Raw genomic sequence first — 27,165 nt, 5'->3', positions numbered from 1 at the left:
GGCCATGATAAAGGCAGAAACTTTCAGCTTTCTGTGACTTCATGAAACTGAATTTTAAAACCATGCATTTTCAAACATCTAGCATCTGACTGGAGTTATTGTGAGTACAGTCTTGAACCTGACCAATGGCAAATCAGCATTTTGTGACTGGTCTTCAAAAGTAAATTCTGATAACCTGAAAACTAGGGTTCTAGGTTTTAAAACAAGTTTGGAGACCAGTCTCAACAATACACCTTTGCCATTGGATGATTTATAAACTTAGCTCAAAATCAGCCAATCAAAATCTGCCAATCAGATTGATATTCAAACTCACTTTAATAAGCTTAACAATTTTACTATGGAGAGAATTAAATCATGGTAAAATACAGATACGTAATGGGTAACTATATGAGTAATTTTTGCAAGACTTTTACTGAAAAATCTGATTAGCAACGTTCTGACATACTATGCATTGCCTAAAATTGACTGTTTGTAGATGGTTAAGATTTTGGAGATTATAATGTTAAATATTCAGGGTTTTTTTTTAATGGGATTTTCAACTATACTTTTCAAACTGCAGTAGCAATTAAAACAAACATGAATCTTACCAAGTCTACAGACAAATATGTGTCAGCATATAAATGGTAATTTAAGCAAACTTTGTTGTTTGTAACTTTGATACTTTTTGTCTTGGCTTACAGCAGTTCATGCCTTCCTCATATATCAATCAAATTTTCAACTGAAAAATCTCAAATTTGAAATGAAATGGGTAACTGAACTTTCTATCCCACATATGCGAAAGTATATCCTTAAGAGTCCCCTTTAAGTCACTATACGTCAAACTGTCAACAGCAAAGATAATGAATTACTCCCTACTGTACAAATCTTGTAATCCCCGGCAAATGGACTTGTACACTTCAAACAGAAGTCGGCACTGATATGAAACAAAACAGTTTGATGTGAAACTGCCATTCGAAATGGAAATTTGGCCAATAAGTAAATACAAAGCCCTTGAAAATGTAGACCTATTGAGAGATGAGGGATTTATCGAATGGCATAATTACATTAAGTTAAATTTACAGTCACCGTTTGATGCCAATAAACATGGATACTAAAACGATTTAAGGTATTTCACAGAAATGTCACTTTTGAAGATATTTGATTGCTTATGTTTGATAGAGCTCTTTGAACACTTAATCAAACATTGCCACTGATTTAATGTGTAATCAAACAAGAATAAATTCTATTTCTAGTTTTACGGGAAAATTACTTTTTTACTTTTTTTTCACTTGCAAGACTAGCTAACTTATAACCAAGAAGACTGCATGTTTGCATATTTAACCATATTCATTACATAAAATGGTTACAAAGTTTGTTCATCTTACAATAATCTTTTTTCAAAAAAAAAAAAATCTTCATAAACATTTTCCACAACCTTTTTAGGTATATTTATACATCCTAACGACACAAGTTTAAGGGTTATTCTATTTTTTCAGATTTATTTCAACACAATTGAAACTTTAACACTTAAATCATAATGCTGAGGCAACAAGGTTGTAAATTTCAACACTTACCTGCTTCTTGGAAGAAGCCAGCTCATCTTCGAGTCGTTGGTTTTCATCCATAACTACGTTAATCTCTTCCTCGTGCTCACGCTTGATCTGCTCAATTTCTGTCTTTGTTACTTCTCGCGTTTGGTTTATCTCTTCCTGAAGTTCTTCTCTTTCACGATCAATCGTACGCTGAAGATCTTCCGATATTCTACCGTCCGATAATGCTGATGCACTCCGACCTTGCTCGGCCTCGAGCTCGTCCAAAAGTCTCGCACGTTCAACTAGAAGAAATGCAATCTGTTCACTTGTAGGGGCTTGGGCGATCTCCTCCAGGCCCTGCTGTATTAGCATCTCAGCCGTCTCATCACGAAGAGCAGATGCTGGAAATATAAACAGTACTCATTAGTTTGATTGGTGAAACCATGGAAGGTCAGTATGCAATGATCCTCAGCAAATGCTGAATATCAAATACTGAATGCCAATTATAAACTTTTTAAATTGTTGGGTCTGACATCACAGGGTTTTTTTTCGGTCGTTTTTATAGCCGTTATTCGGCTATATTCCCAATGCTAAAAAGTATGTATTTTTCGCATATTGTGTGCAAAAATTCCCAATCTACATTCTGAAAAAAATTTCATCAAAATTGCTCAAAAACTGACCAAATTATGGACAATTTTGTAATGACCAATTTTATGGGTATAGGTTATGTTCCCAAATTAGCTAGAAAAAACCCTGCATCATACAGCCCACTAATTAGCTAGGTAGATGGCTTCTTGACATGAAAAAAGTCTACATCCCAAGTAAGGTTTCAAACCTACAGCTGCTGAGGAGTAACTGATTTTAACCCTTACCCTGCTAAATTTCCATAACAAACTTGTCTGTCTTTCAATTCAGGAAAAATCATTTATTATTTGAAGGGGTGTTCACTGAACATTTACTGGTCTGCACTGGTCACAAAGGCAGAATCAGTACATGCCACCAGCAGGCTAAGGGTTATAGACAGCTACTTTAACAACTTGGTCTCGGAGACCAATGTCGAATATTTAATGATAGTTCTATGTAAAATGCTGCGCTATTAATGCCAACTTCTTATTTGAAAAATAACCTGAAAATATCAAACAGGACAGATGAGTTCTGTAAATGATGTATGGCCCTTTAGACCAAAGATTTTCAATTTGCAATACTGGCATTAGTTATGTTGCCTTTACCAAGTATTTGAAATTTAGCATGGTGAAACTTGCCTTTCAGGGGAAACAGAGCATACTGTAGAATATTGCACAGGGCTTAATGAGACGTGTGAACAAATTGACCAAATATGGCTTGCTTTTAGAAGTCTGGCACTTAATAATTCAATTATATTCAATTACTTTCATCAGATTGGTCAAGTTTGCTTTATCCATCAAAGAAATTTAACACTTACATGCATAAGTTCAATATCCTCTATAACAATGCTAAAGGCTTGACCCACTGACTAAACCAGACCTGTGGGGCTTCCTGTATTTCTTTAAACAAATTCTTAAATATTTGTTCAGTACATATAAACATGGCCTCAAGTTTAATTCTGACTGAACAAACTACTTATAGCTCAAGTGTAAAGAGAAAGTACTTCTTTCATGATTGCTGCTTTGCGAAAACAAGTGCTGGTTATAATTATAAGCCTAAGTTTGGAAACTAGTCAGAGAGAATGCAAGTTTGTGATTGGTCAATTTCAATTTGTGCTCAGGATTAGCCAATCAGAGACTGGAGTTATTAGACTGGTCTCCAATCTCAGTTTTAACACCATAGACTCGGGTGTCCTATTAAGGAAATACAGTTCCTTATAGTCTCGAACCTGTACGCCACCAGATCAGTGGCTGCACCTTAACCAGTAAGTTATGACTCCCATTATCTTTTCAGTTCTACGATTCAATTCAATTACATGAGCCGTGCCATGGGAAAACCAACATAGTGGCTTTGCGACCAGCATAGATCCAGACCAGCCTGCGCATCCGCGCAGTCTGGTCAGGATCCATGCTGTTCGCTAACGGTTTCTCTAATTGTAGCAGGCTTTAAAAGTGAACAGCATGGATCCTGGCCAGACTGTGCGGATGCGCAGGCTGGTCTGGATCCATGCTGGTCGCAAACCCACTATGTTGGTTTTCTCATGGCACGGCTCACATTATTATTCAACATGCAAGTGTTCTTATATATTACCCCCATCCCCCCACAAAAATGACAAATAGGGAAGAAAAATACCAGATACAAAATGTTTCTCTTCAAAAAAGAAAAATATTTAATCAAACCTTTACTGACATCCTGAAAGTGCCTAGCAAACTAAACTGTTCACACTACCAATGGTGCCACCACCATATATAACCACTAAACAAGTGTAATTAAACTCTTATATATTATCCCCATCCCCTATCCCCCCATAAAAATACAAATAGGAAAGAAAAATAACAGATACAAAATGTTTCTATTCCAATGGTGCCAACACCTCAACCACTAAACATCCACTAAACATCCGTGCAAGCTGATCATGGTCTACACTGTTTGATGTTCAGTCAGTAACTTTTTAGTGAACACCCCTTTGAACAATAAGTGGTACTGCCCAAATTGAATAATAGACCAGTCCAGTTTGGAAATTTAGCAGGACTAAGGTTAATGAAAGGGTTCTTTACTATCTGACATAATCATCACAACCTTCTGTATAAAATTTGTTTGTTTGTTTTGGGTTTAATGAAGTTTTTCATTAGTATTTCAGTTAAGTAGCAGCGGGCAGTTAACTTAACCAGCGTTCCTGGATTCTGTACCAGTCAATTAAACCTGTTTTCCACGAATAACTGCCAACTTCTCCACATGAATCAATAGTGGAGGATGAATGATTTGAGACACAGTGTCTTTTATCAAATTGTCACTGAGAATACACAGGGCACAAACTCACAACCCTGCGATCCATAGATCTGTGCTCTCCCTATTCAGCTAGGCGGGCAGGCTTTCTGCAAAAAATAAGCTTACAAACCAAATCTTTATTAACCCTTACCCTGCTATATTTCTATAATGGACTGGTCCATCTTTCAATTTGGACACTACCACTTATTACTCAAAGGGGTTTTCACTGAAAATTTACTGACTGAATAGCGAACAGTGCAGACCATGATCAGACTGCACAGATGTGCAGGCTGATCTTGGTCTGCACTGGTCGCAAAGGCAGAATCATCTGCCGCCAACAGTCTAAGGGTTAAAATGTTCGAAGTATATAAAGTGGCATAACTGTGTTTTAAACTACTGAATGCAAGACTTGATATTAAAGTTATTTCATGATGTTGAAGACTTCTGTGGAATTTGACAGCATTTGACCTAAAAATTTTTTAAAGAACTATCATAAAAAGAAAACTTTTTAACTAAATCTGATAACTCAAAAAGTGGTCTTTAAAATGCAAGTAATAGTTACAGAGTTCAGCTCTCTGTGGTCATTTCATGCAGCCAGAGACAACTGCACTTACTGTCACACGGCGTGTGAGAAACCTGCCTACATGCAAAATTTTTGTGACAACGGCGCCAACTCTGACTCTGAGTCTACTTTGTTGTAATTTTTAAATAGTTAAGCTAAAAATAATTCAATAAAATTGAAAGACAAATTTCAATCTTTTACAAACTCAGTAATTTTTAACATACTGTTTTTACCTTGTGTTTAACCATAATCCAATATTGTTGAAATTTTAACATTTTTATCACTTTAAACACTGCTTTAAAAAATCCAAACACATAAAAAAAACAATAACGATTATCACAAATTTTAGAGACTGACTACTCTTTCATTTAAAATCCCTGCATGCCAATGACAGCAGTATCCAAAAGACGACGGCTATATAACAAGTACAATCGCTCAATGATCACCTATCAATCCTATTATACGATCATCAATTTTACAATTTAACGCCAAAACGACAATAGATCCAATATTTGTATATACCTACTCCAAAATCTATATAAAACACTTGGCTTGATTTCTTCTTATCAAACGTAATTATTTATGTTTTAAATGCCAGAAAACGGCAGCTACCATTGTAGCCGTGATGAGACGAATAAATTAACTTTACAATTTTTTTTGTTGCAATCACAAATATTTTGGCTGACTGCAAAAAAATAAAGGCGTAACACCAGTGAAAGCAAACGTCTTTAACTTTGCAAAGGATTAGAAAAATCCGACTGCACTGACAGTTTTGATTTTTCTGAAAGCATTTTGAGTTAATTTTGTCACAATCGTCATAGAATTAAAGTTTTTAGGTGCAGCAGGTGCATGTAACTTATAATTCAACATGACATTGTGTAAAAAGTGTTGATTTATGGTTAAATTCTCTGCTTATAATGGTGCTGTAAATGCGACAATGAAAAGGTGTTTAGTTATTGATGACGGACATAATGCAACCATTAAGCTACGGAGTTTCTTTTCATGCCAACGTAAGTCTCCCAGTGCATGCCGAATAAAACAAGATATAAAACTTTGATCTGGTATATACAATAATTTTTATGATTATTCTATGAATGGACGTCTTTTAATTCAATCAAATGGCAATACAAAAGGATTCAAATACTGCGATAATATATCATTGAAAAAATGCAGATAACACTATTCCGTGTAAACGATCATCTTTTGTGACCTCTTATGCCTTTATTAAAATCCTGATCAAGCAAATATCAATTACAAATTGATCCAAATATTATTACTTCTCTTAATGCTAAAAGCTCGAATCTTGATATTTTATTAGATTTAAAATAGGTCCTTTTGGTCCATTTCTAATCATTTTGGCTCAAATCATCTGGGCGGTTAAATAGTCGTCAAATATAATTGCCAAATTGCAATTGAGACGCTAAATATCTAAAATCATGCGTGGATTTAATCTGATGGTGTAACAATGAATAAGTGTTCTCTGTCAATTCGTCAAATGAATATGTAGTAGTCAGATAAATGTCACAATTTTCCTTTACATTGAAGCATTTGAAATCCTGTTGTAAGTGTCTCTTACACAATCCATTTTTTTTAAATTTATGATGAAAATATTAAATTATTCTTTATAACACTTAAAAATGCAACAATTAAAAAAGATTATATATTTGGCTACAAGTTAAAGTAAAACACGTCAGTCTTAAAATGCTTATGCAATTATAATAGTTCATCTAAAATATTAGTTAAACATGTCCCACATTCTTTGGATAATAAATGCTAATTTTGTTTTTCTTAAGGTAATCAATTGATGAAGTATGACATAGTAGGCAAAAGCCTTGTTTATTTATTGAGCAGAAACCCATTTCAGCCTTATGTGCACTGTGACCTTGACCTTTTACATACTGACCCCCAAAACAATATGGGTCATTTACTGACCAAAGGTAAACCATTGTGACACTAAGCATTCTCTAGTAACTGACCTGAAAACCAAATGATCTACAGACAGACAGACAGATTTGCAGATTGACTGGCATTAAGCAAATCAATGTACCCCTTTTCTTCAAAACTGGGCATAAAATTTTCAAAAGATCCTATTTCCACCCTCAAAAACTGCCACAATTCAATAAAAACCTGTTATGGATTATTTGAATCATATAGCAAGGAAAATCACAAGGATTCAACTAGAACTGTCACAGGAGTGACTCATACCCCCACCATACGGTCTTGTCACAGAAGAATGGCAACCATAAGGAATCTTAAAAATACTTTGGAGTACTTCATCCTGGGCTTCCACATATAAGTAATACTAGTATAATACTAGTATAGTAATACTAGTAAATATATTAAATCTCTAATATTAGAGATACACTAAAAGTGAATACAAAAAAGTTTCTTACCGACCCATGTTACCACGGAAAAATGTTTTTACTTTTTACATAGGACTTATAATAAAAAAGTTAGAAAAATACCTGAAATATTGAAAATCTAAAAATAGGATTTCTAAAAATAGACTAATTCCTGGAATTTAAGGGGAAGAAACTCAGTACAAAGGTTAAAAAAAAGGTTACTTCCCTTTGGCTCTAAGCCAATCAGAATGAGATATAGTGAAAATACATCAAAATTAACCTTAAATTCTAGGTAAAAGGGGACACAATTCAAGAAAAATAGTGTCAGAGTTATGCACCTTGCGTAACATGATGTGGGTGATGAGGTGGAACATCTATTTTAAGTCTGAATCAAATCCATTCAGTAGTAATTGAGATATAGTGAAAATACATCAAAATTAACATTAAATTCTAAGTAAAAAGGGGCATAATTCATGAAAAATTGGTGTCAGAGTTATGCACCTTGTGTCACATGATGTGGGTGATGAGGTGGAACATCTATTTTAAGTTTGAATCAAATCCTTTTAGTAATAATTGAGATATAGTGAAAATACATCAAAATCAACCTTAAAATTAAAGTAAAAGGGGACATAATTCATAAAAAAATTATGTCAGAGTTAAGCACCTTATGTCACATCATCTGGGTGATGAGGTGGAACAACTATTTTAAGTTTGAATCAAATCCATTTAGTAATAACTGAGATATAGTGAAAATACAACAAAATTAACCTTAAATTCTAAGTAAAAGGGGACATAATTCATGAAAACTTGGTGTCAGAGTTATGCACCTTGTGTCACATGATGTGGGCACATGATGTGGGTGATGAGGTGGAACATCTATTTTAAGTTTGAATCAAATCCTTTTAGTAGTAACTGAGATAAAGTGAAAATACATCAAAATCAACCTTAAATTCTTAGTAAAAAGGGGCATAATTCATAAAAAAATGGTGTCAGAGTTAAGCACCTTATGTCACATGATGTGGGTGATGAGGTGGAACATCTATTTTAAGTTTGAATCAAATCCATTTAGTAATAACTGAGATATAGTGAAAATACATCAAAATTAACCTTAAATTCTAAGTAAAAGGGGACATAATTCATGAAAACTTGGTGTCAAGAGTTATGCACCTTGTGTCACATGATGTGGTTGATAAGGTGGAACATGTATTTTAAGTTTGAATCAAATCCATTTGGTAATAACTGAGATAATAGATTTCGGGACGAGACGGGACGGGACGGGACGCGACGCGACAAAACTGACTCCTATATACCCCCCTCAAACATGTTTGGTGGGGGTATAATAAGCCAGACAACTAGTTTCCTAACCAGAAAGACTGACCCAAGGCGAGATTTGAACAAACTGTCAGGGCAAGTGCATTGACTGTAGTAACTCTTAATCACTCAGAGGCTATCTACCACCCCCACTTCACCCTTCCTTCTCCCATTAGTTTAAAGTACTTTGTTTTAGCTTGATTGTGATGAAAGCTTCATGCTTATTGTAACCACTCTCAAGTCCACTTCCTGGAAAAACCAGTACTGGTGTCATATGAGAAGTCATGGTCATGACCCTAGTGGGGCTCAAACCCACGACCCCTGGATTGAGCAGCTGACACCTTATCCACTTAGACCACCGCTCTTCCTTCCCCCATTTTCTACTCCACCACCAGTTAACCCTTATCATGCAGGATATGACTGACTCTGCCTTTGCGACCAGTGTAGATCATAATCAGCCTGCACATCCATGCAGTCTGATTAAGATCTGCACTGTTCACCATTCAGTCAGTATCTTTTTGTAAGCACCCCTTTTAACAGTTAATGGTACTGTCCAAACTGAAAGATGGACAAGTTAATTACAGAAATTTAGCAGGGTTATGATTAAAACTGTAAATTTGAAATATAAATTCCATTACATACACTGTAAGTTAAAGTTTTGAACATGAAGTGCGAAAATGGTATATTAATCATAGTGATTGTTAAAAGTAATACCTGTTTAACCTTATCCCTGACATAATAATCAAAGTCTGCTATGAGAAACTCTGAATTAGAATTTTTCGGGAAAATTGTTTCACTATAAGGCAGTTCACATCTGCATCAAATTACTTTTTTTTTTAGCCCAGACTCAGACTGACAAATTATATCACTTTTTCTCTTATTAATGACATAGTTATTCTATGTGTTCAAATAATGTTCTTCTCACCTATAATTAAAACCTATATTCCAATATCCATTAGATATTAAATTTAGATAAAGTCATTTAAAAAATGCTATTCTATTTTTTTTTTCAATTTCCTTATCAGACATTTATCTGACAGTTTTTTTTTAATATATACACTTATAAAGCTGCACTACAAAGTAAAAATTCAAAAATATATTTAATGACAGTAATTTAGAAACCTATTTTGAAGATTAATAGATTTTAAACATGAAATTTAACAGGTGCATGTACTCTACCATAATACGTATTACATATTGCTACAAAAGTTTACTTTTTTTCACACTGCATTTTAAAAAACACATTTTTATTGATATTTTACTGTTTTGATTTTATAATATGCTATTTAAACATGTTTTAAGAGATCTGCCCTTAAGACAAATGTAATGAAATATGCAAAAAGAGGACCAATAAGAAAACAATTAACCAATAGATTTAGTACTAATTGTCTCCCTTTGAACAGTGAAGTAAGATCACAACTCTTGAGTAAATTTTGCAACAAATTAGCTTGGTTTTTCACTTTGCATTAAATTATCCTCATTTCATAAGAAAGAAAAAAAATCCACAAACATTATTTGTGTAAAAAGCAAAAAATGAAAATGCACTGCTGTTCACGTTTGCCCCTTAATTGGAAAAAAAAATGCAAGAACCTGATTTGTTCACTAGATATTTTGCACTATTTAAAGTTCAATGCTTAAAAAAACATGAAAATGTTCATGTTACACAATGAATTTCTTTGTTTCCAAAAGTGATTAAAGAAGAAATGCATAAGTGTTGCACTACAAATTAAATGCTTTTTAATTTCTTGTAAATGACTAATTGCAATGCTTTTTTTTATTAGCTATTCAGTGCAACCGATCCAGAATGATTTCACCATGAGAATACTGGCCTGTTTTTATTGTACAGAGGCTGTTGCCCTGCCGAGTTTCATTCACTAGGATTTTCAACACATGGGAAAGAAAATGGGCGAGTTCAGCTGTTGCATGGACTATGGTAATTCTAGTAAGTACTAATCCTACCTTCCTCACAAAAGAGTAGAACACTCTGCTAATTCTTTTGTGAGGCAAGGTTGACTGGTTCCTGGCTTATAATGGTCATGCAGAATGGGGGTGGGGTTGGGGTAAAACTGTAACTGGTCAGTTATTCTATTGGTGGGAGTAATTTATATTAGTGTGACAGCTACTTTACTCAAATGGTTTTTCAGCTGAATCTGCTGACTATCAACCCTTGAAGGGAGGTTTCCCATCCTCATAATATATTTTAAACAGAGGTAAACAGGTACATTCTTCAGGATGCTATTGTATCAGTATCATAGTATACAAACTTCATACCAATTTATTAACAGTTCAAGACTGAATTATGCCAGATGCTTAGAGTCCCTCTCAAGTCTGTGTTTTGGAAAAGACAGTGACCACAATCAACACAGTTTGTTACTGCTACATGCTATTCATACAGGCCATAGCTTTATCAAATCAAGTAGTTCCAACACTTGTTTGAGTGGTGAATTTTACGCAGAACAAGGGGAGAAATATGGACGAAATTACATATTACTGATCTTGTAAGTATGATTTATCAAAACTGACAAATACAGATAAACACTTACCATTTTGTTCCTGTCGAAATCTTTCTATTTCTTGTTTAAGCTGGTCGTTCTCAGTCTCCAGCTCCTGAATGAGGGCTTCTCGCTCGTCCGAGAGGTGCCGAATATGCTCCACATAATTCTCAACTTCCTGCATTTCCTCCGCCTGGGAACGCTTAAGCTGCTCTTGCTTTTCAGTCGCTGACAGCAAGTCATTCTGAAATATTTTTATTTATTTATGAAAGTATCATTAACAAGGCAAAATTATAAAACCATCACAATTCTATTTTGAGGAATACAAAATTAGCTTAAATTATTACCAGTAGTTTGTTTGGTCTGGTTAAATGTCACGCCAGCACAATTATTGGTCATATGGTAAATTCCCAGCATTTGATGGTAGAGGAAGACCCCATGTGCCCTTATGGATATTATTTTATCATGAATGGGCATCTGGGTAAAACCACCAACCTTTCATAAGCCAGCTGGATATACTCATACTTTAATCCAGTGCATAATATGATGTATGTACTGAACATATACTTTAAATCCATTTAATTTTACTGGCATAAATTTTGCAGTTTTGACCATATTATAAAATTTATATTCTAACACGATCCGATTCATTTTCCTATTAAATAAAGAAGGCTGAATACAGTGAATTATTATACAACATTTCATTTTTCTGATGTCACAATTATTTCGTCAAAGTGTCAAACGGCATAGCAGTGCGCTGGAAAAGAAACAAACTGAAAACGGGCAAAAATTTAATGAATGTCGTCAAGGATGTACTTTAAAATCCTTGGTAACATGTTAGATTCGAAATAATATATCTCGTTTAGTGATTTGCTCTTGAATAAAATCATTGTTTGTCGTTCAGATGCATATTATATTATCACTTGGGATGCGCCCTCGTAATTTAATTCCTTGCATGATGCATCTGAATTCCAAACAACGATTTATTCAGCGACAAATCACTAAATGAAATATATTATTACTAAATAATTTATCGCAGTTTCATTAGGCATCAATATGCAGATTTCTAATATTAAATAAATGAGAGGATTTATTCGTGGACTGAAGCAAATTCCACAAAACTTAGTATTCTGCTAATATATTACTGTTTTCATAGAAATATTAAAACTGACGTCAGTGAAATACAAGACTGTAACTGTTTACAGTCAAATTAATGGCCCCGAAACAGTACATCAGTGGAGAAAGAAAAATGTAAACTTTAAAAGTATCTACTACTCCAATGATAATGTCTATAATTATGGATATTCAAAGTGCAATGCAAATACCAGTAACTGGTGAAATTGAGGTCAAAGTATATTTGGTTAAACAAGCAGCAATTACTACAAACATGCATGTTTCTTTTAAAATGTATACAATCAGAACTATATTTTGAGTGTTAAATGTATACAGTTACTCGATTCCATATACATGTACTGGCTTCTATTTTTATTTGACCTGATGGGGCGGAGTAAATCTCTGACATATGCAAATAATGGTAATCTCAAATAACGAGCAAAACTGGTAGAGCAATATAATTGTTTCATTCCATAATCTTCGGTAACCAACGACTAAAATTCAACGCTACATTGGTTACATGTACTACATACCCTGCACAAAAATGAAGTGGACCGTCGCGCAACCACACCCTACCAGGTCAAATAAAATGCACTATAGTCTATAATTATTCTGATACAAAACTGTCAAGAAGTATGAAAGTCTTAATGAAAATAAAAGACAGTTAAACATAACCAAGTAATAAATCACAAACCTCGGCATTTTGGTACAGTCTCCAGATATAGAACAACTTCTCCTCATCTGTGCATTGTGGGTTCAAACCATCCTCCTCCAGACGTTTGTCAATCTCTACATGTAGCACCGACGGACTTTCCTGTAAAATATATATTCACCATACATAGATTACCTAATAAATTCATCCTCTGTCATACTATGAGAATGGATGTAGTTGTCAAGTGGTAATACTGTCTGACTAAGAAACCTGAGGTGTGGTGTTTTTTAATCTGCTTCTCCGATTAAAAATACATATGAGCCGCTCTGTGGGAAAACCAACATAGTGGCTTTGCAACCAGAATGGATCAAGACCAGCCTGCGCATCTGCGCAGTCTGGTCAGGATCCATGCTGTTCGCTAACGGTTTCTCTAATTGCTATTGGCTTTGAAAGCGAACAGCATGGATCCTGACCAGAATGTATGGATGCGCAGGCTGGTCTAGATCCATGCTGGCCGCAGAGCCACTATGTTTTCTCAAGGCGTGGCTCATAGAAGACACTGTTTGTTACTAAGATTGTTATTTTACACAAGTCTCAAACTGTAGCCCTGCTATTGGTCAATCTCGAATCTGTTATGAGAATCAACCAATCAAACACGAATTTTTAGACTGGGTCCTATAACTCAGTATTCTAACACGACTAGTGAATAATCTACTTATTTATATACATGTAGAGCAATATCTATCTTGGGTTATTTTGGAATAATCCACGCGCGTGCAATGACGTCATCCGATCCAGGTGCATAGCACGGTCGTAAAAAGTAGTTACAATTTTTTCTACCACTGTTGATATTAGTATGTCGTGTTAGAATCGAAATAACAAGTTCCCAAGTGTGATTTATCGTAGATTATAACACGATCCGATTCATTTTCCTATTAAACAAAGAAGGCAAAAAACAGTGAATTATTATACAACAAATCACTGTTCTGACGTCACAATTATTACGTCATGGTGTCAAACGGCATAGCAGCGCACTGGAAAAGAAACCAATTGAAAACTGGCAAATATTTAATGACTGTCATGAAGGATGTACGTAAAAATCCTTTGTAACGTGTTAGAATCGAATAATATATCTCATTTAGTGATTTGCTCTTGAATAAATCTTTGTTTGTCGTTCAGATGCGTATTATTACATGTATATCACTCGGGCTGCACCCTCGTGATATAATACCTTCACATCTGAACTCCAAACAATGATTTATTCAACGACAAATCACTGGATGAGATATATTATTTCTTAAATAACCCAAGTTTTTTGTTATTATGCGAAACGGCCTATGGCCTTCGTGATATATTTTTACGCATAAGAACTCAAAACACAGGTTATTCTACAATAAATCACACTTGGGAACTTATCATTTCTTAAATATAACCTCGGGCGTTTCTAAAAACCCAGCACTAAGGCTTTCCTCCAGAAAAATATTATTCCTGCCAGAGCAAGAAATATATATTAAATATATATTAAATATATACGTAATTTCAGTGAGTTGAACACAGCAGAATTAACCATTGAGGCACAAACAATCCATATGCCGTTTTAAGTAAGACTGTGTTTCAATGTATTTCTTACTTTATTTTTTACTATCAGTTTTAATATCTCTATCCTTGGATTTAATATCCTAGGTTTTGGGTAGAAATGACTATAAAATAAAAAAAAATAAAAAAAACATTTGTATCATTTATAAGGAACTACTTTTTTGTCCTCTTTTTATTTTATTTTTTATAAAATTATATCGTATTTGTCAAGTGAAGTGATAAAAACATGCTTCAAATATTTAAAACTGGCTGACTAAAGCCGTAAATTCTTCTAACTGCAGGAGGTTTACAAAATAATTGCCATACTCTCGAACAAATCAAAGCAAATTTACAACCACCCCTCTTCAACTCTTAACCAATTTACTGAAGATTTATCTCAAACTTTTATGCAATTATTAGGCAAAAACTCTGGCCCGACTACAAAAGAAATGTTTGCCCATAAATGTAAGAACGTCAAAGAAATAAAACAAAATGTTTCAAAAGTACAATTTAAATCCCTGTCTTTTTCAAGTATGAAGAAATACTTACCATTTTGTCAATATGTTTACCTTGCTTTTGTTCAAATATCGAGAACAAACAAACAGCCTTTTCAAGTTAGTAAAAATAAAAGTTTGTGGCACTTTGAGAAAGAATTTATAGACAAGTCTATCTTGAACTCTAAGTGATATGAAGAATGTGAAATATAATGAAACATGTACAAATCTTCAGATATAATTTAACCCCTACATTAGCCCTTACCTTGCTAAATTTCTAAAACGAACTCGTCCATCTTTCAATTTGGACAGTACCATTAAATGTTAAAAGTGGTGCTTACCAAAATGATATGGACTGAATAGCAAACATTGCAGATCATGATCAGACTGCACGGATGTGCAGGCCGGTCAGCTGATCATTATCTACACTGGTCGCAAATACAGAATCAATTATTCCAGCATGGTTAGGGTCAGCATCGAAAACTTAAATTTAAGGAATCTAATTCAGTGCATACATGTACGGTATTTACATTTAAGTTAGCAAAATTTTAATTAAAGCTACATGCAACACTTTTGGTTTGAATAATATACTTTTCAACAATTTAGAATTGCATGAAAATGTCTGGTATCAAGTAGGAAACAACAGTATTATTTAATGCTTTTATATCAACAAACTATCAAAGTGAAATAATTTTTTTTAACTTATTTTATTAGATTACAATCATAGTGTCAAATTGTCATAATATATGCCCATTAGAACAAAATAATTTTCACTTTCAATATACCCCACTTTCTGAGCAGGCTAGCTGTGAATTTTCTCAATTTTGACTATTCAAGGGCCATAACTCTAGAGCAACAAAGATAATACAGCTAGTTATCAAACTTGGTCAAGATAAAATTCACATAAATATTCTGAGATGGGTGAACACTGAATGCAAGCTTTAGTAATTCAAGGCTCATAACTCCACAGCCACTGAAACAATCTGAATGGTTATCAAACTTGGTTGACATATTATGTCTGTAAACATTGCCATCCAGTTTGGTTAGCACTGGATAAGAACTGCTCAAGTAAGAGAGTAGACACAGTCCATTTTTGCAATACTGAGTATTTCAAGGGCCAACACACTTGGGAGACTTAGAAGATCCAGCTGGCTGTCAAACATTCTGATCAAGTTTGAAAAACATTAGATAAGAAGTGCTCAAGTTTGGCAAGTAGGCAACTATTGTGGATGCTGCCCGTCAGCCATAGCAGGTGAGCCAATAGTATATGCCCCATAAGGTGGCCACAGCTTTAGCAGTAATATGTATAAGATTATTTTCTCCTTAACTTTGTTTGTCTGAAAATAAAGCATTTCTTTCCTATACCAATAAACAAATAAACATAAAGCAAACTTTATAGATGGTGGTTTACTACTGCTCCAGTAAAGATTTCAAGATATTGTTTGTGGGGATTTGAATTTATAGACAAGAAAATGAATTAAAATTTTATTTAGTTTAAATTATTATTGGTTGGAATTTCATATGTGTCGTGCCATGAGAAAACCAACATAGTGGGTTTGTGACCAGCATGGATCCAGACCAGCCTGCGCATCCACGCAGTCTGGTCAGGATCAATGCTATTCACTTTCAAAGACTATTGTTATTAGAGAAACCATTAGCGAACAGCATGGATCCTGACCAGACTGCGCAGATGTGCAGGCTGGTATGGATCCATGCTGACCGCAAACCCATGATGTTGGTTTTCTCACGGCATGGCTCATATGTGGAATGATGCAGCCATGAAATTCATGAAAATTTATCCCCCCCATATATCATTAGTAATGACTGCACAGTATATAATACTAGTGTGGGACACTGAGTTATCAATCTCCTTAAAACACTATCAACTGCTACAGGATATCAGAAACATTTCCAAACAGAGTTATCTAAAGTGGCTTTTAAGTACAAGCAGAATATCGTGAGTTTTCTGATAAAGAAGTCCAAATCCGTACCAAAGTTGATAACAAGAAATCCAGATAATCCTAAGATGCTCATCTGAAGTACACCAAACATTAGCTTTGACCTAAAAAAAGCCAAATTATTATCTTGAAAACGGTACTTTTGTTTTATTACTTTTTCTTCAGTTCTTTCTTCTGAATTTTTTATGCTAATGGGAAAAATAGTTCCACCCTCAGCAAAGGGCAAGTTAAGTTTTAACAAACTTTGTGCTGTGTTAGTGCTTAAAACAGAGTTGACAGAAAAAATCTTGTATCAATGGCAATATTGTTATACATTTTATGAAATGGTTCAAACCTTTGACAGATTACTGAAAGAAATGTTTTGCCTCTTTCGCCAATGCCTTTGTAAAACAAACAGTTTCAGTTAAATGACAGAGCTCCAATCCCCAGGACCCAGGCAATAAGATAACAATGGTTCATCAAAGATTCTTTATACTGCCAAAAATTTTTTTTCCTTTCTCACATATCTTCCAAACTTTTTGGTTAATGATGAAATAAGGCTTGTCTCATAAGATTAACAACATGTAATTTTCCTAAAAAATAAGCTTCAAAACTTTCCAAGCTTAACATTTAGACCCTGGCGGCTAGTGATTCTGCCTTTGCAACCAGTGCAGACCAAGATCATCCTGCACATCCATGCTGGCTTAATATCATGGTCTGCACTGTTTGCTATTCAGTCAGTAAATTTTCAGTAAACACCTCTTCGATTGCTAAATGGTATTGCCCAAACTGAATGATGGTTTAGTCCATTTTAGAAATTAAGCAGGTTTTGCATTCTAAATGGAGAACGTTGATATGCTTCATGAGAAACTTTGTACATTGTAAGAATCTTTCACTGGTTGAAGGTGCGGATGGAAATATCTGTTTAGGCAGTAACGAGGCTCTGCTGAGTTACTGCAAAACAGTTACTCCGAGAGCTAGACATTTCCATGCGCACCTTCAACTAGTGATAGATTCTTTTTCTTGCATGCCTTTTTCTTTAATTAATGGAAGAAATGAAGTAAAACGAACACTTTTCTTTTGACAACCATTTTATTATAGTAGCATATGAATTTATGCATTCATTCATAAATTGCAGCATTTGAGTCATCTTAAGACAAGTTTTTCTAGCACCCAACATGGGAAAATCCTCTCTGGTATGCAAGAAAAAAATTCTTACGTTACCATTAATTTTAGCATACTCACACTAATTTGTCACTGAACACATATCGCAAAAGGGTAGCAAGTGTGAGAAAGAATATTTTGCTCCTTCTGGTATCACAATAATCACAAAACAAATACAATTTATATACATACCATGACTTATCTCAGATTTTTGCTAAGATTTTTTTGTGCATAACAGACCACTATTCATCACCTGTATTGACATAGTATTGATTTTGTCTGTATTTGCCTAAAACAAATGATGTATTTACGAATATCTAAAGCCACCTTTAGCTTAAATGCATATCTAAACATGGTCATTCTTTAATACTAGATTTCAAAAACAAATCTTCAAAAGATATAGAAGGCTATGAAATAAACATTAGTTCAAATTCTTAAATTCCACGATGACAAATTTTACAAAACAGTAATATTAGGTTATTAGGGTTTACAATTATATAGTAATTTATTAAGGTACCCTGTCGTCAAATAGTAACCTTGTACCATAAGTTCAATGTCTACAGGTGCTCTCTGAAAAAAAAACGGGTTATTAATCAACCTTTTGGCCAAAATACTATCATAATAAATGTGCATATCATTTCTTGACCAGGTGTGTTCCTGAGGTTATTATTTGCTAAACTGGAGAATAATCTTTATTTTCTATTGAATGAAATCTTTTACAAAAGTCTAAATTCTAAGTTCAATAAAAGAAATTCTGGACATTTTTGTTATGAATTTGTAAAGGTGTCCTCAAAATCTCTCTTAAAGTTTAAAGGTTGTAATTAATGGTTTGTAAAAAAAAAAATCTCCACTGATTCTCTTAAACAGTATTAACACTGTATTAATATACACTTACTGAAGGCTAGCGGGTCAACAATCAAAACTGTTGCCTGAGGTGAGAATAACCTAAAATATTTTAAAATTTGATTATCGACCAGCCTGCCATTCGAAAAGTGTTTTATAACATGACAACAGAAGTAAAATTCCATTTTTTCTATAAGGTTTTGACTTTAGCCCAACAAAATTTAGTGCTGAACTACACACTGGACAATAGCGTAAACTATTGACTGGTAATTTATACAAAGAGTCATGTGATAATATCACGTATGAAGACTTACACAATTTGGAAGTGAATTCAAATGTGGTAACTTAAGCCAATCAAATTAAATTAAAAGAGTAGAATTCTTTGACAAGATAACATGCAGCACTTATAGCATTGTCACAGATATGTTGCATACTGCAACAACATTTAAGTCAATGTCAGAAGTTTGCTGGGTTTTAAGGTTTAAGTCACATTGAGCATTGTCTGGGTCATATAGGGGCTTTCTTGCTTTTATGGTAGAGGAAGAGCCAGGCATTATTTAAAGTATGGTTTTGAAACCTGGTTAGAGCCAAAGCTTTCCAAAAGCCAGCCCCGATGGCTCCCTCGCATGTATTAAGACACAAACAAGAAACAAACCCAGGTGAAGGGTAAGTAATCCGAAGTCAATGACCTGACCCTGTCAGCCACTGAGGTCCCTGCTCAGAAAGCGGTCATCAAACAAAGTAAATGTATGATGGAATAATTTTCTTCTGTTACTGATCTGAACTGCTTCAGAAATCAAAATTTCTGCCACTATGTACAGCCAATGTAGAAACATTTTAACTCAAACTCAGGCTTGGACAATGTCAAATTAACTTTTGTAAAATCTGACAATTAAAGCAGAAAAACCTTGTCATGATGAATCACAATCAATGATCATTATTGGATTACATTGTGTTACAGTGTCAAATATGTATACTGGTACAATCTTATTGTCAATTGTGAACCATGATACCCAATTCTGATACATGACATACACTGTCAGAAAAAAAAGCCATACAGTACAAAGAACTGACAATGCTTTGGCACACAACCAATATTTTACAATGTTACACATTTTTATCTATTATTCATTGAATCAATTTCCAAATTTAAGTAGCATAATTATCGCTTCTTTTACTTTTTTTTGGTCGACAGTCACTTTATCTTGAGATCTTGTTTGAAATCTATTAACAAAAAAAAATGAAAAGTCAATAGAAAATCAGAAGGAAGAATTCGGAATTAAATTGTACGGATAAGAATCAAAATAACTCAAACAAAAAGCGAAAGAAAAGAAAAAACATTTCTCCTTTGTTATCGGACATACAAAAAACTGGTCAAACCGGTTCGTGTACACATGCCTTAGGCGATTCATCGAGCGGCGGATTAGGAAATACACAAAATATACAAAATAAACGTTTCCAGTTCAGTGAAAGTGAAGGCTCTCAGTACTTTACATTTGAACCGTTTCATACGTGGAATACGAATATGAGTTACCCACAGCAGCCTTATGGGCAACCTTTTATGCAGTCCCCGCCGGGATTTGCGCCGCAATATGCTGGACCTTCTGCAAGTACTAGTGCACAACTCAACCAACCGCCCCCATGGGCTTCTAGCATCATAGAGGATATTAAAAACATCAAAATATCGGTGTCAAAAATCGATAACATTGAAAAAACAGTTAATAGTATCAACAAGAAGTTGTGTGACTTGGAATTAAAAGTAAACAATATTGACACACGAGTGGTAGAAGTTGAAAGCACAATTACATTCGTAAGTAAACAGTACGATTCTCAAAACAAAGAGTTAAAATTGGCTGGTGATCAAATTAAAACTCTTCAAAAATCTTGTACATCACTTAAAACTCATGTTAATGACTTAGAGAAAGATCGCAGCGAGTTAAACAGCAAGGTCACGGACTTAGAGTTTCGATCCATGAGGGAAAACTTAATATTTTATGGAATACCGGAAAACCAAGAGGGAGCCATGGGAATGGAATTAGAATCTCCAGAAACCGACGAGACGAAAGTTAGAAAAATGATCAAAGATCATCTTAGTATTGACAGTTCACGCATGAAGTTTGACAGATCTCATAGAATGGGAAATCCCAATACTTCCAAGAAGCCACGACCGATAATCGTCAAATTTCATTCGTTCTCTGATAGGGAAGAAATTCGTGCCACGGCATTTAACCTGAAGGACGATCTTAAGGCAAAGCAACTTGGCGTAGGTGTCCAAATACCTCAAAAATGGCGGGAGGCTCGTAAACCGCTTTATTCCGTTATGAGAAACGAAAAGAAGAAAGGCAAGACAGTGAAACTTGTCGCCGATAAATTGTACATCGACGGTGCTGTATACACACCCCCACCCACAACAGCTTAGGAGAGTCATGAAGAAAGTTTGGACATTCTTTCCTGGAACATAAATGGATTAACGCGAAAATTAGCCGATACTGATTTCTTAGAAATAGTTAAATCTCACGATGTGATTATTCTATCTGAGACCTGGGTATCACCCAAAACGCATTACAATTTAAATATAAAAGGTTATGATGTTGACCATTTATTTGGAAATAAATCTGTGAATACCAGAAAAGGTAGATATAGTGGAGGATTATCCATTTACTTTAAATCAAAATTTAGAAGCAAAATTAAAGTCGTAGAAAAACACCAGTGTGGAATAGTATGGATTAAACTTTGTAAGAGTCTTTTTCAGTTTGATCAGGATATATATTTGTGTAGTACATATATTAAACCTAATGATTCTAAAATTATAACACGTTTTAACAATGATGATATTTTCGATTTAATAGAAATTGGAATTGAAAAGTATAATGCCTTAGGAAAGACATGCATAATTGGAGACTTAAACGGTAGAACCTCGAATGAAATTGAATATCTTGTACGTGATGCATATTTAGATAATGCAGAATTATTGTATAATGATGTTGTTTTTCCGAGATGTAGTAAAGATCAGGTATTAGATACTCAAGGTAAACGTATTATTCAGTTATGTAAATCTACAAATTTATTAATAGCAAATTCTAGGCTAGGCTTGGATAAAGGAATAGGAAGCATGACATTTTATAATAGGAATGGTGCGTCAGTGGTTGACTATTTCTTGCTAAAATACGAAGATTTTAAATACTTTAAGAACTTCCAAATTATGCAACCGAATGAATTTTCTGACCATTGCGCATTAAATTTTAACATTGAATGCAAACCCCCACAAATACAGTCACGTGATAATGTTATCGTACAGGAGCGCTTCATTGTGTGGGACGTCACACTTGTTGATACATTCCGAAGCAATCTATTGGCTAATTTTACAACTTTACAACGCATGACTGAAAGCGTAGAGAGTAGTAATGTGAATCATTCTGTTGAGTCATTCACTAACTTTATGCAAGATCAAACTTTTCAAATCTTCGGAAAAACGCGAATTATAAATAATAGTACATGTATAAATAGCAATAGCGAGAGGAGAAAATGGTTTAATAAAGAATGTTATGAAACACGCAAAGAATACAATAAAGCAAGAAATGCATTTATTCGAGATAAAAGTCTAATTAATAAAATAATTTCTTGAATAAAAAACAAACGTACATTAAAACAAAACGAAAGTATAAAAGGCTTTTTTACAAGAAAGAAGGTACACGTATATCTAATTTAGCTAAAACTAATCCAAAATCTTTTTGGAAAAATGTTAAGCGGCAGTATAAACAAAATAATAATGAATCAAATAGTTTGAATATTAATGATTTATACACGCACTTTAATCAGCTTTATGAAACTGAAAATAATAATGCAGACTACGTAATACCGAGTGAGTATAATGTTTTAGACAATGACTTGGACACAGAGTTTTCCATTACAGAAATTAAAGCAGCTGTTTCAGCGCAAAGTAATTCCAAAAGTCCAGGGACAGATCAATTGATCTCTGAGGTTTTTAAGAACTCGTTTGACATTATATCTCCTTTTCTGCATAAACTTTATAATAAAATATTAGATAATGGTATTTTCCCAACAACTTGGGGAGAAGGAATTATAATACCTATTTTTAAAGGAGGGAACGCCGACGAAGCTAAAAACTACAGAGGTATCACTTTGAATAATATCCTGTCTAAAATATACTCTAGACTTCTGGTTGCACGTCTCACAAAATGGGCCGAAAAACATGAGAAACTGATAGATAATCAATTTGGTTTCCAGCGAGGCAAGTCTACAGTAGACTGTATCTTTATTTTACATGCTTTAATTTCTCAAACATTAGCGTCTAAAAGAAAACTGTATACTGCATTTTTAGATTGGGAAAAAATGTTCGACAAAATAAATAGGCTGTATCTTTGGCATAAATTAATGCAGGAAAATATTAGTTCAAAATTTATCAAGGCTATAAAATCTATGTATAATGTTGTAAAATCGTATGTGCGATACAAGGCAGATAAATCTTCATATATACAGTCTAATATTGGCGTAAAACAGGGTGATTCGTCAAGTAGCTTGTTATGTTTATTTTTCTTAAATGATATCATAAACAACATAAATAGCAATATAGATGGTTTGTTGCAAATAAGTGATCTTAAAATCTTTCTTCTATTATTTGCCGATGACGCGATTATATTTGCGTATGATCCATTTTCTCTTCAGTCAATGTTAAATGACATTGAAAATTACAGTAATACATGGGGATTACGTTTAAATGTAAACAAAACAAAAGTTATGATTTTCGAAAACGGGCGTCATACCTCCCATGATTTTTATCTTTATGATTCACGTATAGAGGTTGTTACAACGTTTAAATATCTAGGCGTTCATCTATTTAAAAACGGAAATTGGAATCGCACGCAAAAATTAGTTGCGCAACATGCTTCGTTTTCCATGCATAACTTGTTTATTGTAAATAATCAGTTAGAACTGCCAGTTTCACAGAAATTAGGTTTATTTGACACACTTGTAGCTCCTATATTAAATTATGCCGCAGAAATTTGGGGCTATCATAAAAGCCCGGATGTCGAATTTGTGCACTCTAAATTCTGTCGAAAACTACTGTGTGTGAGAACTTCCACCAATCTGGATGCTGTTTACGGGGAATTAGGAAGAATTCCGATGTATATTTATAGGAAACTAATAATTATAAAATACTGGCTTAAAGTTTTACAACAGAAAGATACTTCTTTATTGTTTAAAACGTATTGTATGTTAAAGACTGATGTTGATAATGGCGTTACCTATAACCAAACCAATTGGGCGTATCAAGTAAAATGTATATTAGATCAAGCAGGGTTAGCGTATTTGTGGCAAAATCAATTTACTATGTTGTTAAATTATAATATCATTAGACAAAGAATTATAGACATATATCATCAAACCTGGTATGCGGCAATTAATAATTCACCTCGTTTAGAAACATATTGTTTATTCAAACATTCATTTGCTTTTGAGTCGTACTTAGACAAAATACAAGAGAAAAAATACAGAATAGCCTTAACTAAATTTCGAACTTCTTCCCATGATCTTTTCATAGAAACAGGTAGACATGTTAATGTTCCAAGAAATAATAGAATATGTGTTCAATGTAGATCAAATATGGTTGAAAATGAATTTCATCATCTTTTAATATGTACTAAATACAAAGATCTCAGACAAAAATATCTAAAGAGATATTATTTTACATGGCCTACGCTTCAAAAACTATCTAACCTTTTGTCAATAAAATCTAGAAATGTGTTAATAAATTTGTCCAAATTCTTATACCATGCAAGTAAAATCAGAAACTAAGTACATGTAAGATCTTCCGTAAAGCTATGTTCGTGTTGGAGTTGTCAGTTTGCTATAGACATTGTAAAATGTTTAATGCAATAAATTTATTGTTGTTGTTGTTGTTGTTGTTATAATAAAAATGTTGCAAAAGAAAGTTTAAGTATAGAAACAAAGTGCACATTTATTCTTATTTTAACATTTACTCAGTATCTAGTATATACTTAAACAATTTGAGATTATTTATTCATTTAGGCATAGTCTGGTATCTTATGATCTTGTTTGAAATATATTAATCATGACATAAAATTATGAAGAAGTCACAGGAAATTTGAAGGATTCCATATTCAAAATGTTGCTAATTTAAGTTAAAGTCCAAGCATGCATTTTTAACATTTAATAAAATTATGTTCTTCCAGGAAAACAACTCATGGACATGCCTGATGAGCTGGAACAGCAGGTCATTGTATGTGTTCGACCACACAGGACTTTCCTCCAGCTATGCCAGGCTCTCTGGTTGAAGGCTCTTACACATATTATTAAATGTGAATTATGTGTACATGTACTTGGACTGTGACATATTACAAACACTGTAAATTTCTCAAATATTCCTTTTTTTCAATGAAATTTGTACGATTTTTTTTGGAAATAGAATGTTGCAGATGTCCATAAAATTTCAATAAATTTGAAGGTGTTATAATTGTCATTTTTAGCAGAATTTTAAAGAATGCTATCACTGTCAACTTCAGCATTATACATGTATACCATCAGATTCTGCATTTTTAAAGTTCCTGAGCGAATGTATAAAATGAACTTTTCTAATCAAAATAAGTCATTAAAGGTGTCCCAAAAAGTTAATTTAATAAGCTAAAATATTTTCATTTAAGATACACATATACAAATAACAGGTCTCTTTAACAAATAAAAGGAAAGTCAATGTTTTACTTTCTCATGCTTTTTTTGCACCTAACAAAAATATTATAACAGCATCAATGGAGAAAGTGATTGCTTTGGCTTTATCAAAGTGATTTCCTCTTCAAGCTATTTAATCTTATCATAAATTCAAGCTTTCTTTTGGTGACGTAATTCCTTTGCAACTGGTTATAGATATGGATATGGATTATAAGGAACCTTAAGTCCATCAAAGGATAACAATTTTTAAAGAAAAATTTAGCTCTTTTTTATTCAAGCCCCCATAATAAAAGTATCAACTGTCAAAATTTTCCATTCTTCAATAGGACTGGCATCAGATTAGGTACATCCTAAATCCTCTTTGAAGTCACTTGACAATGTTTACATCTATGACACTGGATTTATATGAATGTGTTACAAAATTAGTAAGTCTTTAAGATTAATTTTCATGTGTTTCAAATAAAAATATCTAATATTACTAATTTAAGAAACACAATCAAATATTCAAAATTACCACTTTCCAAAACGCATATTCTAATAGAACTATTTAAAATTTTTATATTTCCAAAACTAACAGTTACTGTAATAAAAATATATTTTAATATACTAAGTTCTTGTTTTATATACCGGTAATAATGATAATAATAATAATAAAAAAATCAAAGTTCACATAACATAATCAAAGGCCTGAAGGGCCTAAGTCGGCTAATGATTGATGTACTGACAGTATAGTCTACCAGTTTCAGTTTGTTTTTAGTTTTTTTCTTAAAATTTCATAACACAGCTCGATATTTACCCAAAATATTATATCCGGATACGATTACACTTTTCTCCAGTTTCAACAATATATTTTACAAATTGTGATGATACGAAGACATTTAGCAGCAATTGGCAGTATCTGGCATTGAAGTTTACGGTAAAATTACCTCTTATTTAAATCTTTTCATAAAAAAAGTTGTTTCGTTTCGTGAAAGCAGCCAAACATAGACGATCTACTTTCGATTTCAAAAACTACAAGAAAATACAATTTAATGTTTCGCCGATTTGTTTATTTCTCGAAAAATAAGAATTAAAATCATTTTTAATATCAGTAGTAACTAAACAAACCAGTAAGAGCTTCTTCTTCCGATAATTTATCCGTTTACTGACTGCAAAATTCAACCCACGCAAAGTTTATAGAAATCATACGATGCGTGTTTACGTTCAATGTGGGAGAATTAAGGCTGATCGGCTATGTTACCTAACGCATCCAGACGATTCAGATTTTGTTTTTAAAAAAGCATTGTGTGCATTTCTGTAATTTTATATACGTTTTTATACGCTTAGAAATTATTAGACATGCGTATTTGCATTATTTCTATACGCAATTTACGCTAATACGCATCTTATCTGGAGCCCTGTGGAACTATTTTTTGTCTTTCGCTGGATGTTACCCAAGCTTTGTAAGCCTGCGCAATTCTTAAAATGCACATTTATGCTTAATGAGTTACATTCGAGTATTGCACAATCACAAGTCATAAATATGACAGATTACATCGTATATTGGTCATAGCAAAGGGAATTGACACA

General features: G+C 33.6%; 1 protein-coding gene and 1 long non-coding RNA gene across 18 annotated transcripts in view; one reads left to right on the top strand and one right to left on the bottom strand.

The window, feature by feature from the left end:
• LOC123526882 (trichohyalin-like) overlaps window positions 1–27,165 on the bottom strand; it is a 102,567-nt gene that overhangs the window by 73,744 nt on the left and 1,658 nt on the right. For 16 of the 17 annotated variants that reach the window (XR_008367116.1, XR_008367117.1, XM_053523493.1 and 13 more), the window contains exons 2-4: window positions 12,918–13,037; window positions 11,162–11,354; window positions 1,554–1,912 (exon numbers count right to left, since the gene is read on the bottom strand). Coding sequence is in view for 15 of the 17 variants with exons in the window: in XM_053523493.1 (XP_053379468.1) it covers window positions 1,554–1,912; window positions 11,162–11,354; window positions 12,918–13,037 (672 nt within the window). In the remaining 2 variants the exon portion in view is untranslated. Of the gene's footprint in view, window positions 1–1,553; window positions 1,913–5,198; window positions 5,388–11,161; window positions 11,355–12,917; window positions 13,038–27,165 lie in introns of those variants that run through there. The other variant, XM_053523504.1, reaches the window with a different exon arrangement.
• Window positions 866–25,347, top strand: LOC128548499 (uncharacterized). The gene is made up of 3 exons (XR_008367118.1): window positions 866–1,105; window positions 10,400–10,560; window positions 25,104–25,347. It is a non-coding gene; the product is annotated as an uncharacterized LOC128548499 (long non-coding RNA).

This window comes from Mercenaria mercenaria, chromosome 14, assembly GCF_021730395.1.
Source record: "Mercenaria mercenaria strain notata chromosome 14, MADL_Memer_1, whole genome shotgun sequence".
Lineage (NCBI taxonomy): Eukaryota > Metazoa > Mollusca > Bivalvia > Venerida > Veneridae > Mercenaria > Mercenaria mercenaria.
The sequence above is the reverse complement of the archived record's forward strand: the minus strand, read 5'-3'. Positions and strand labels throughout refer to the sequence as shown.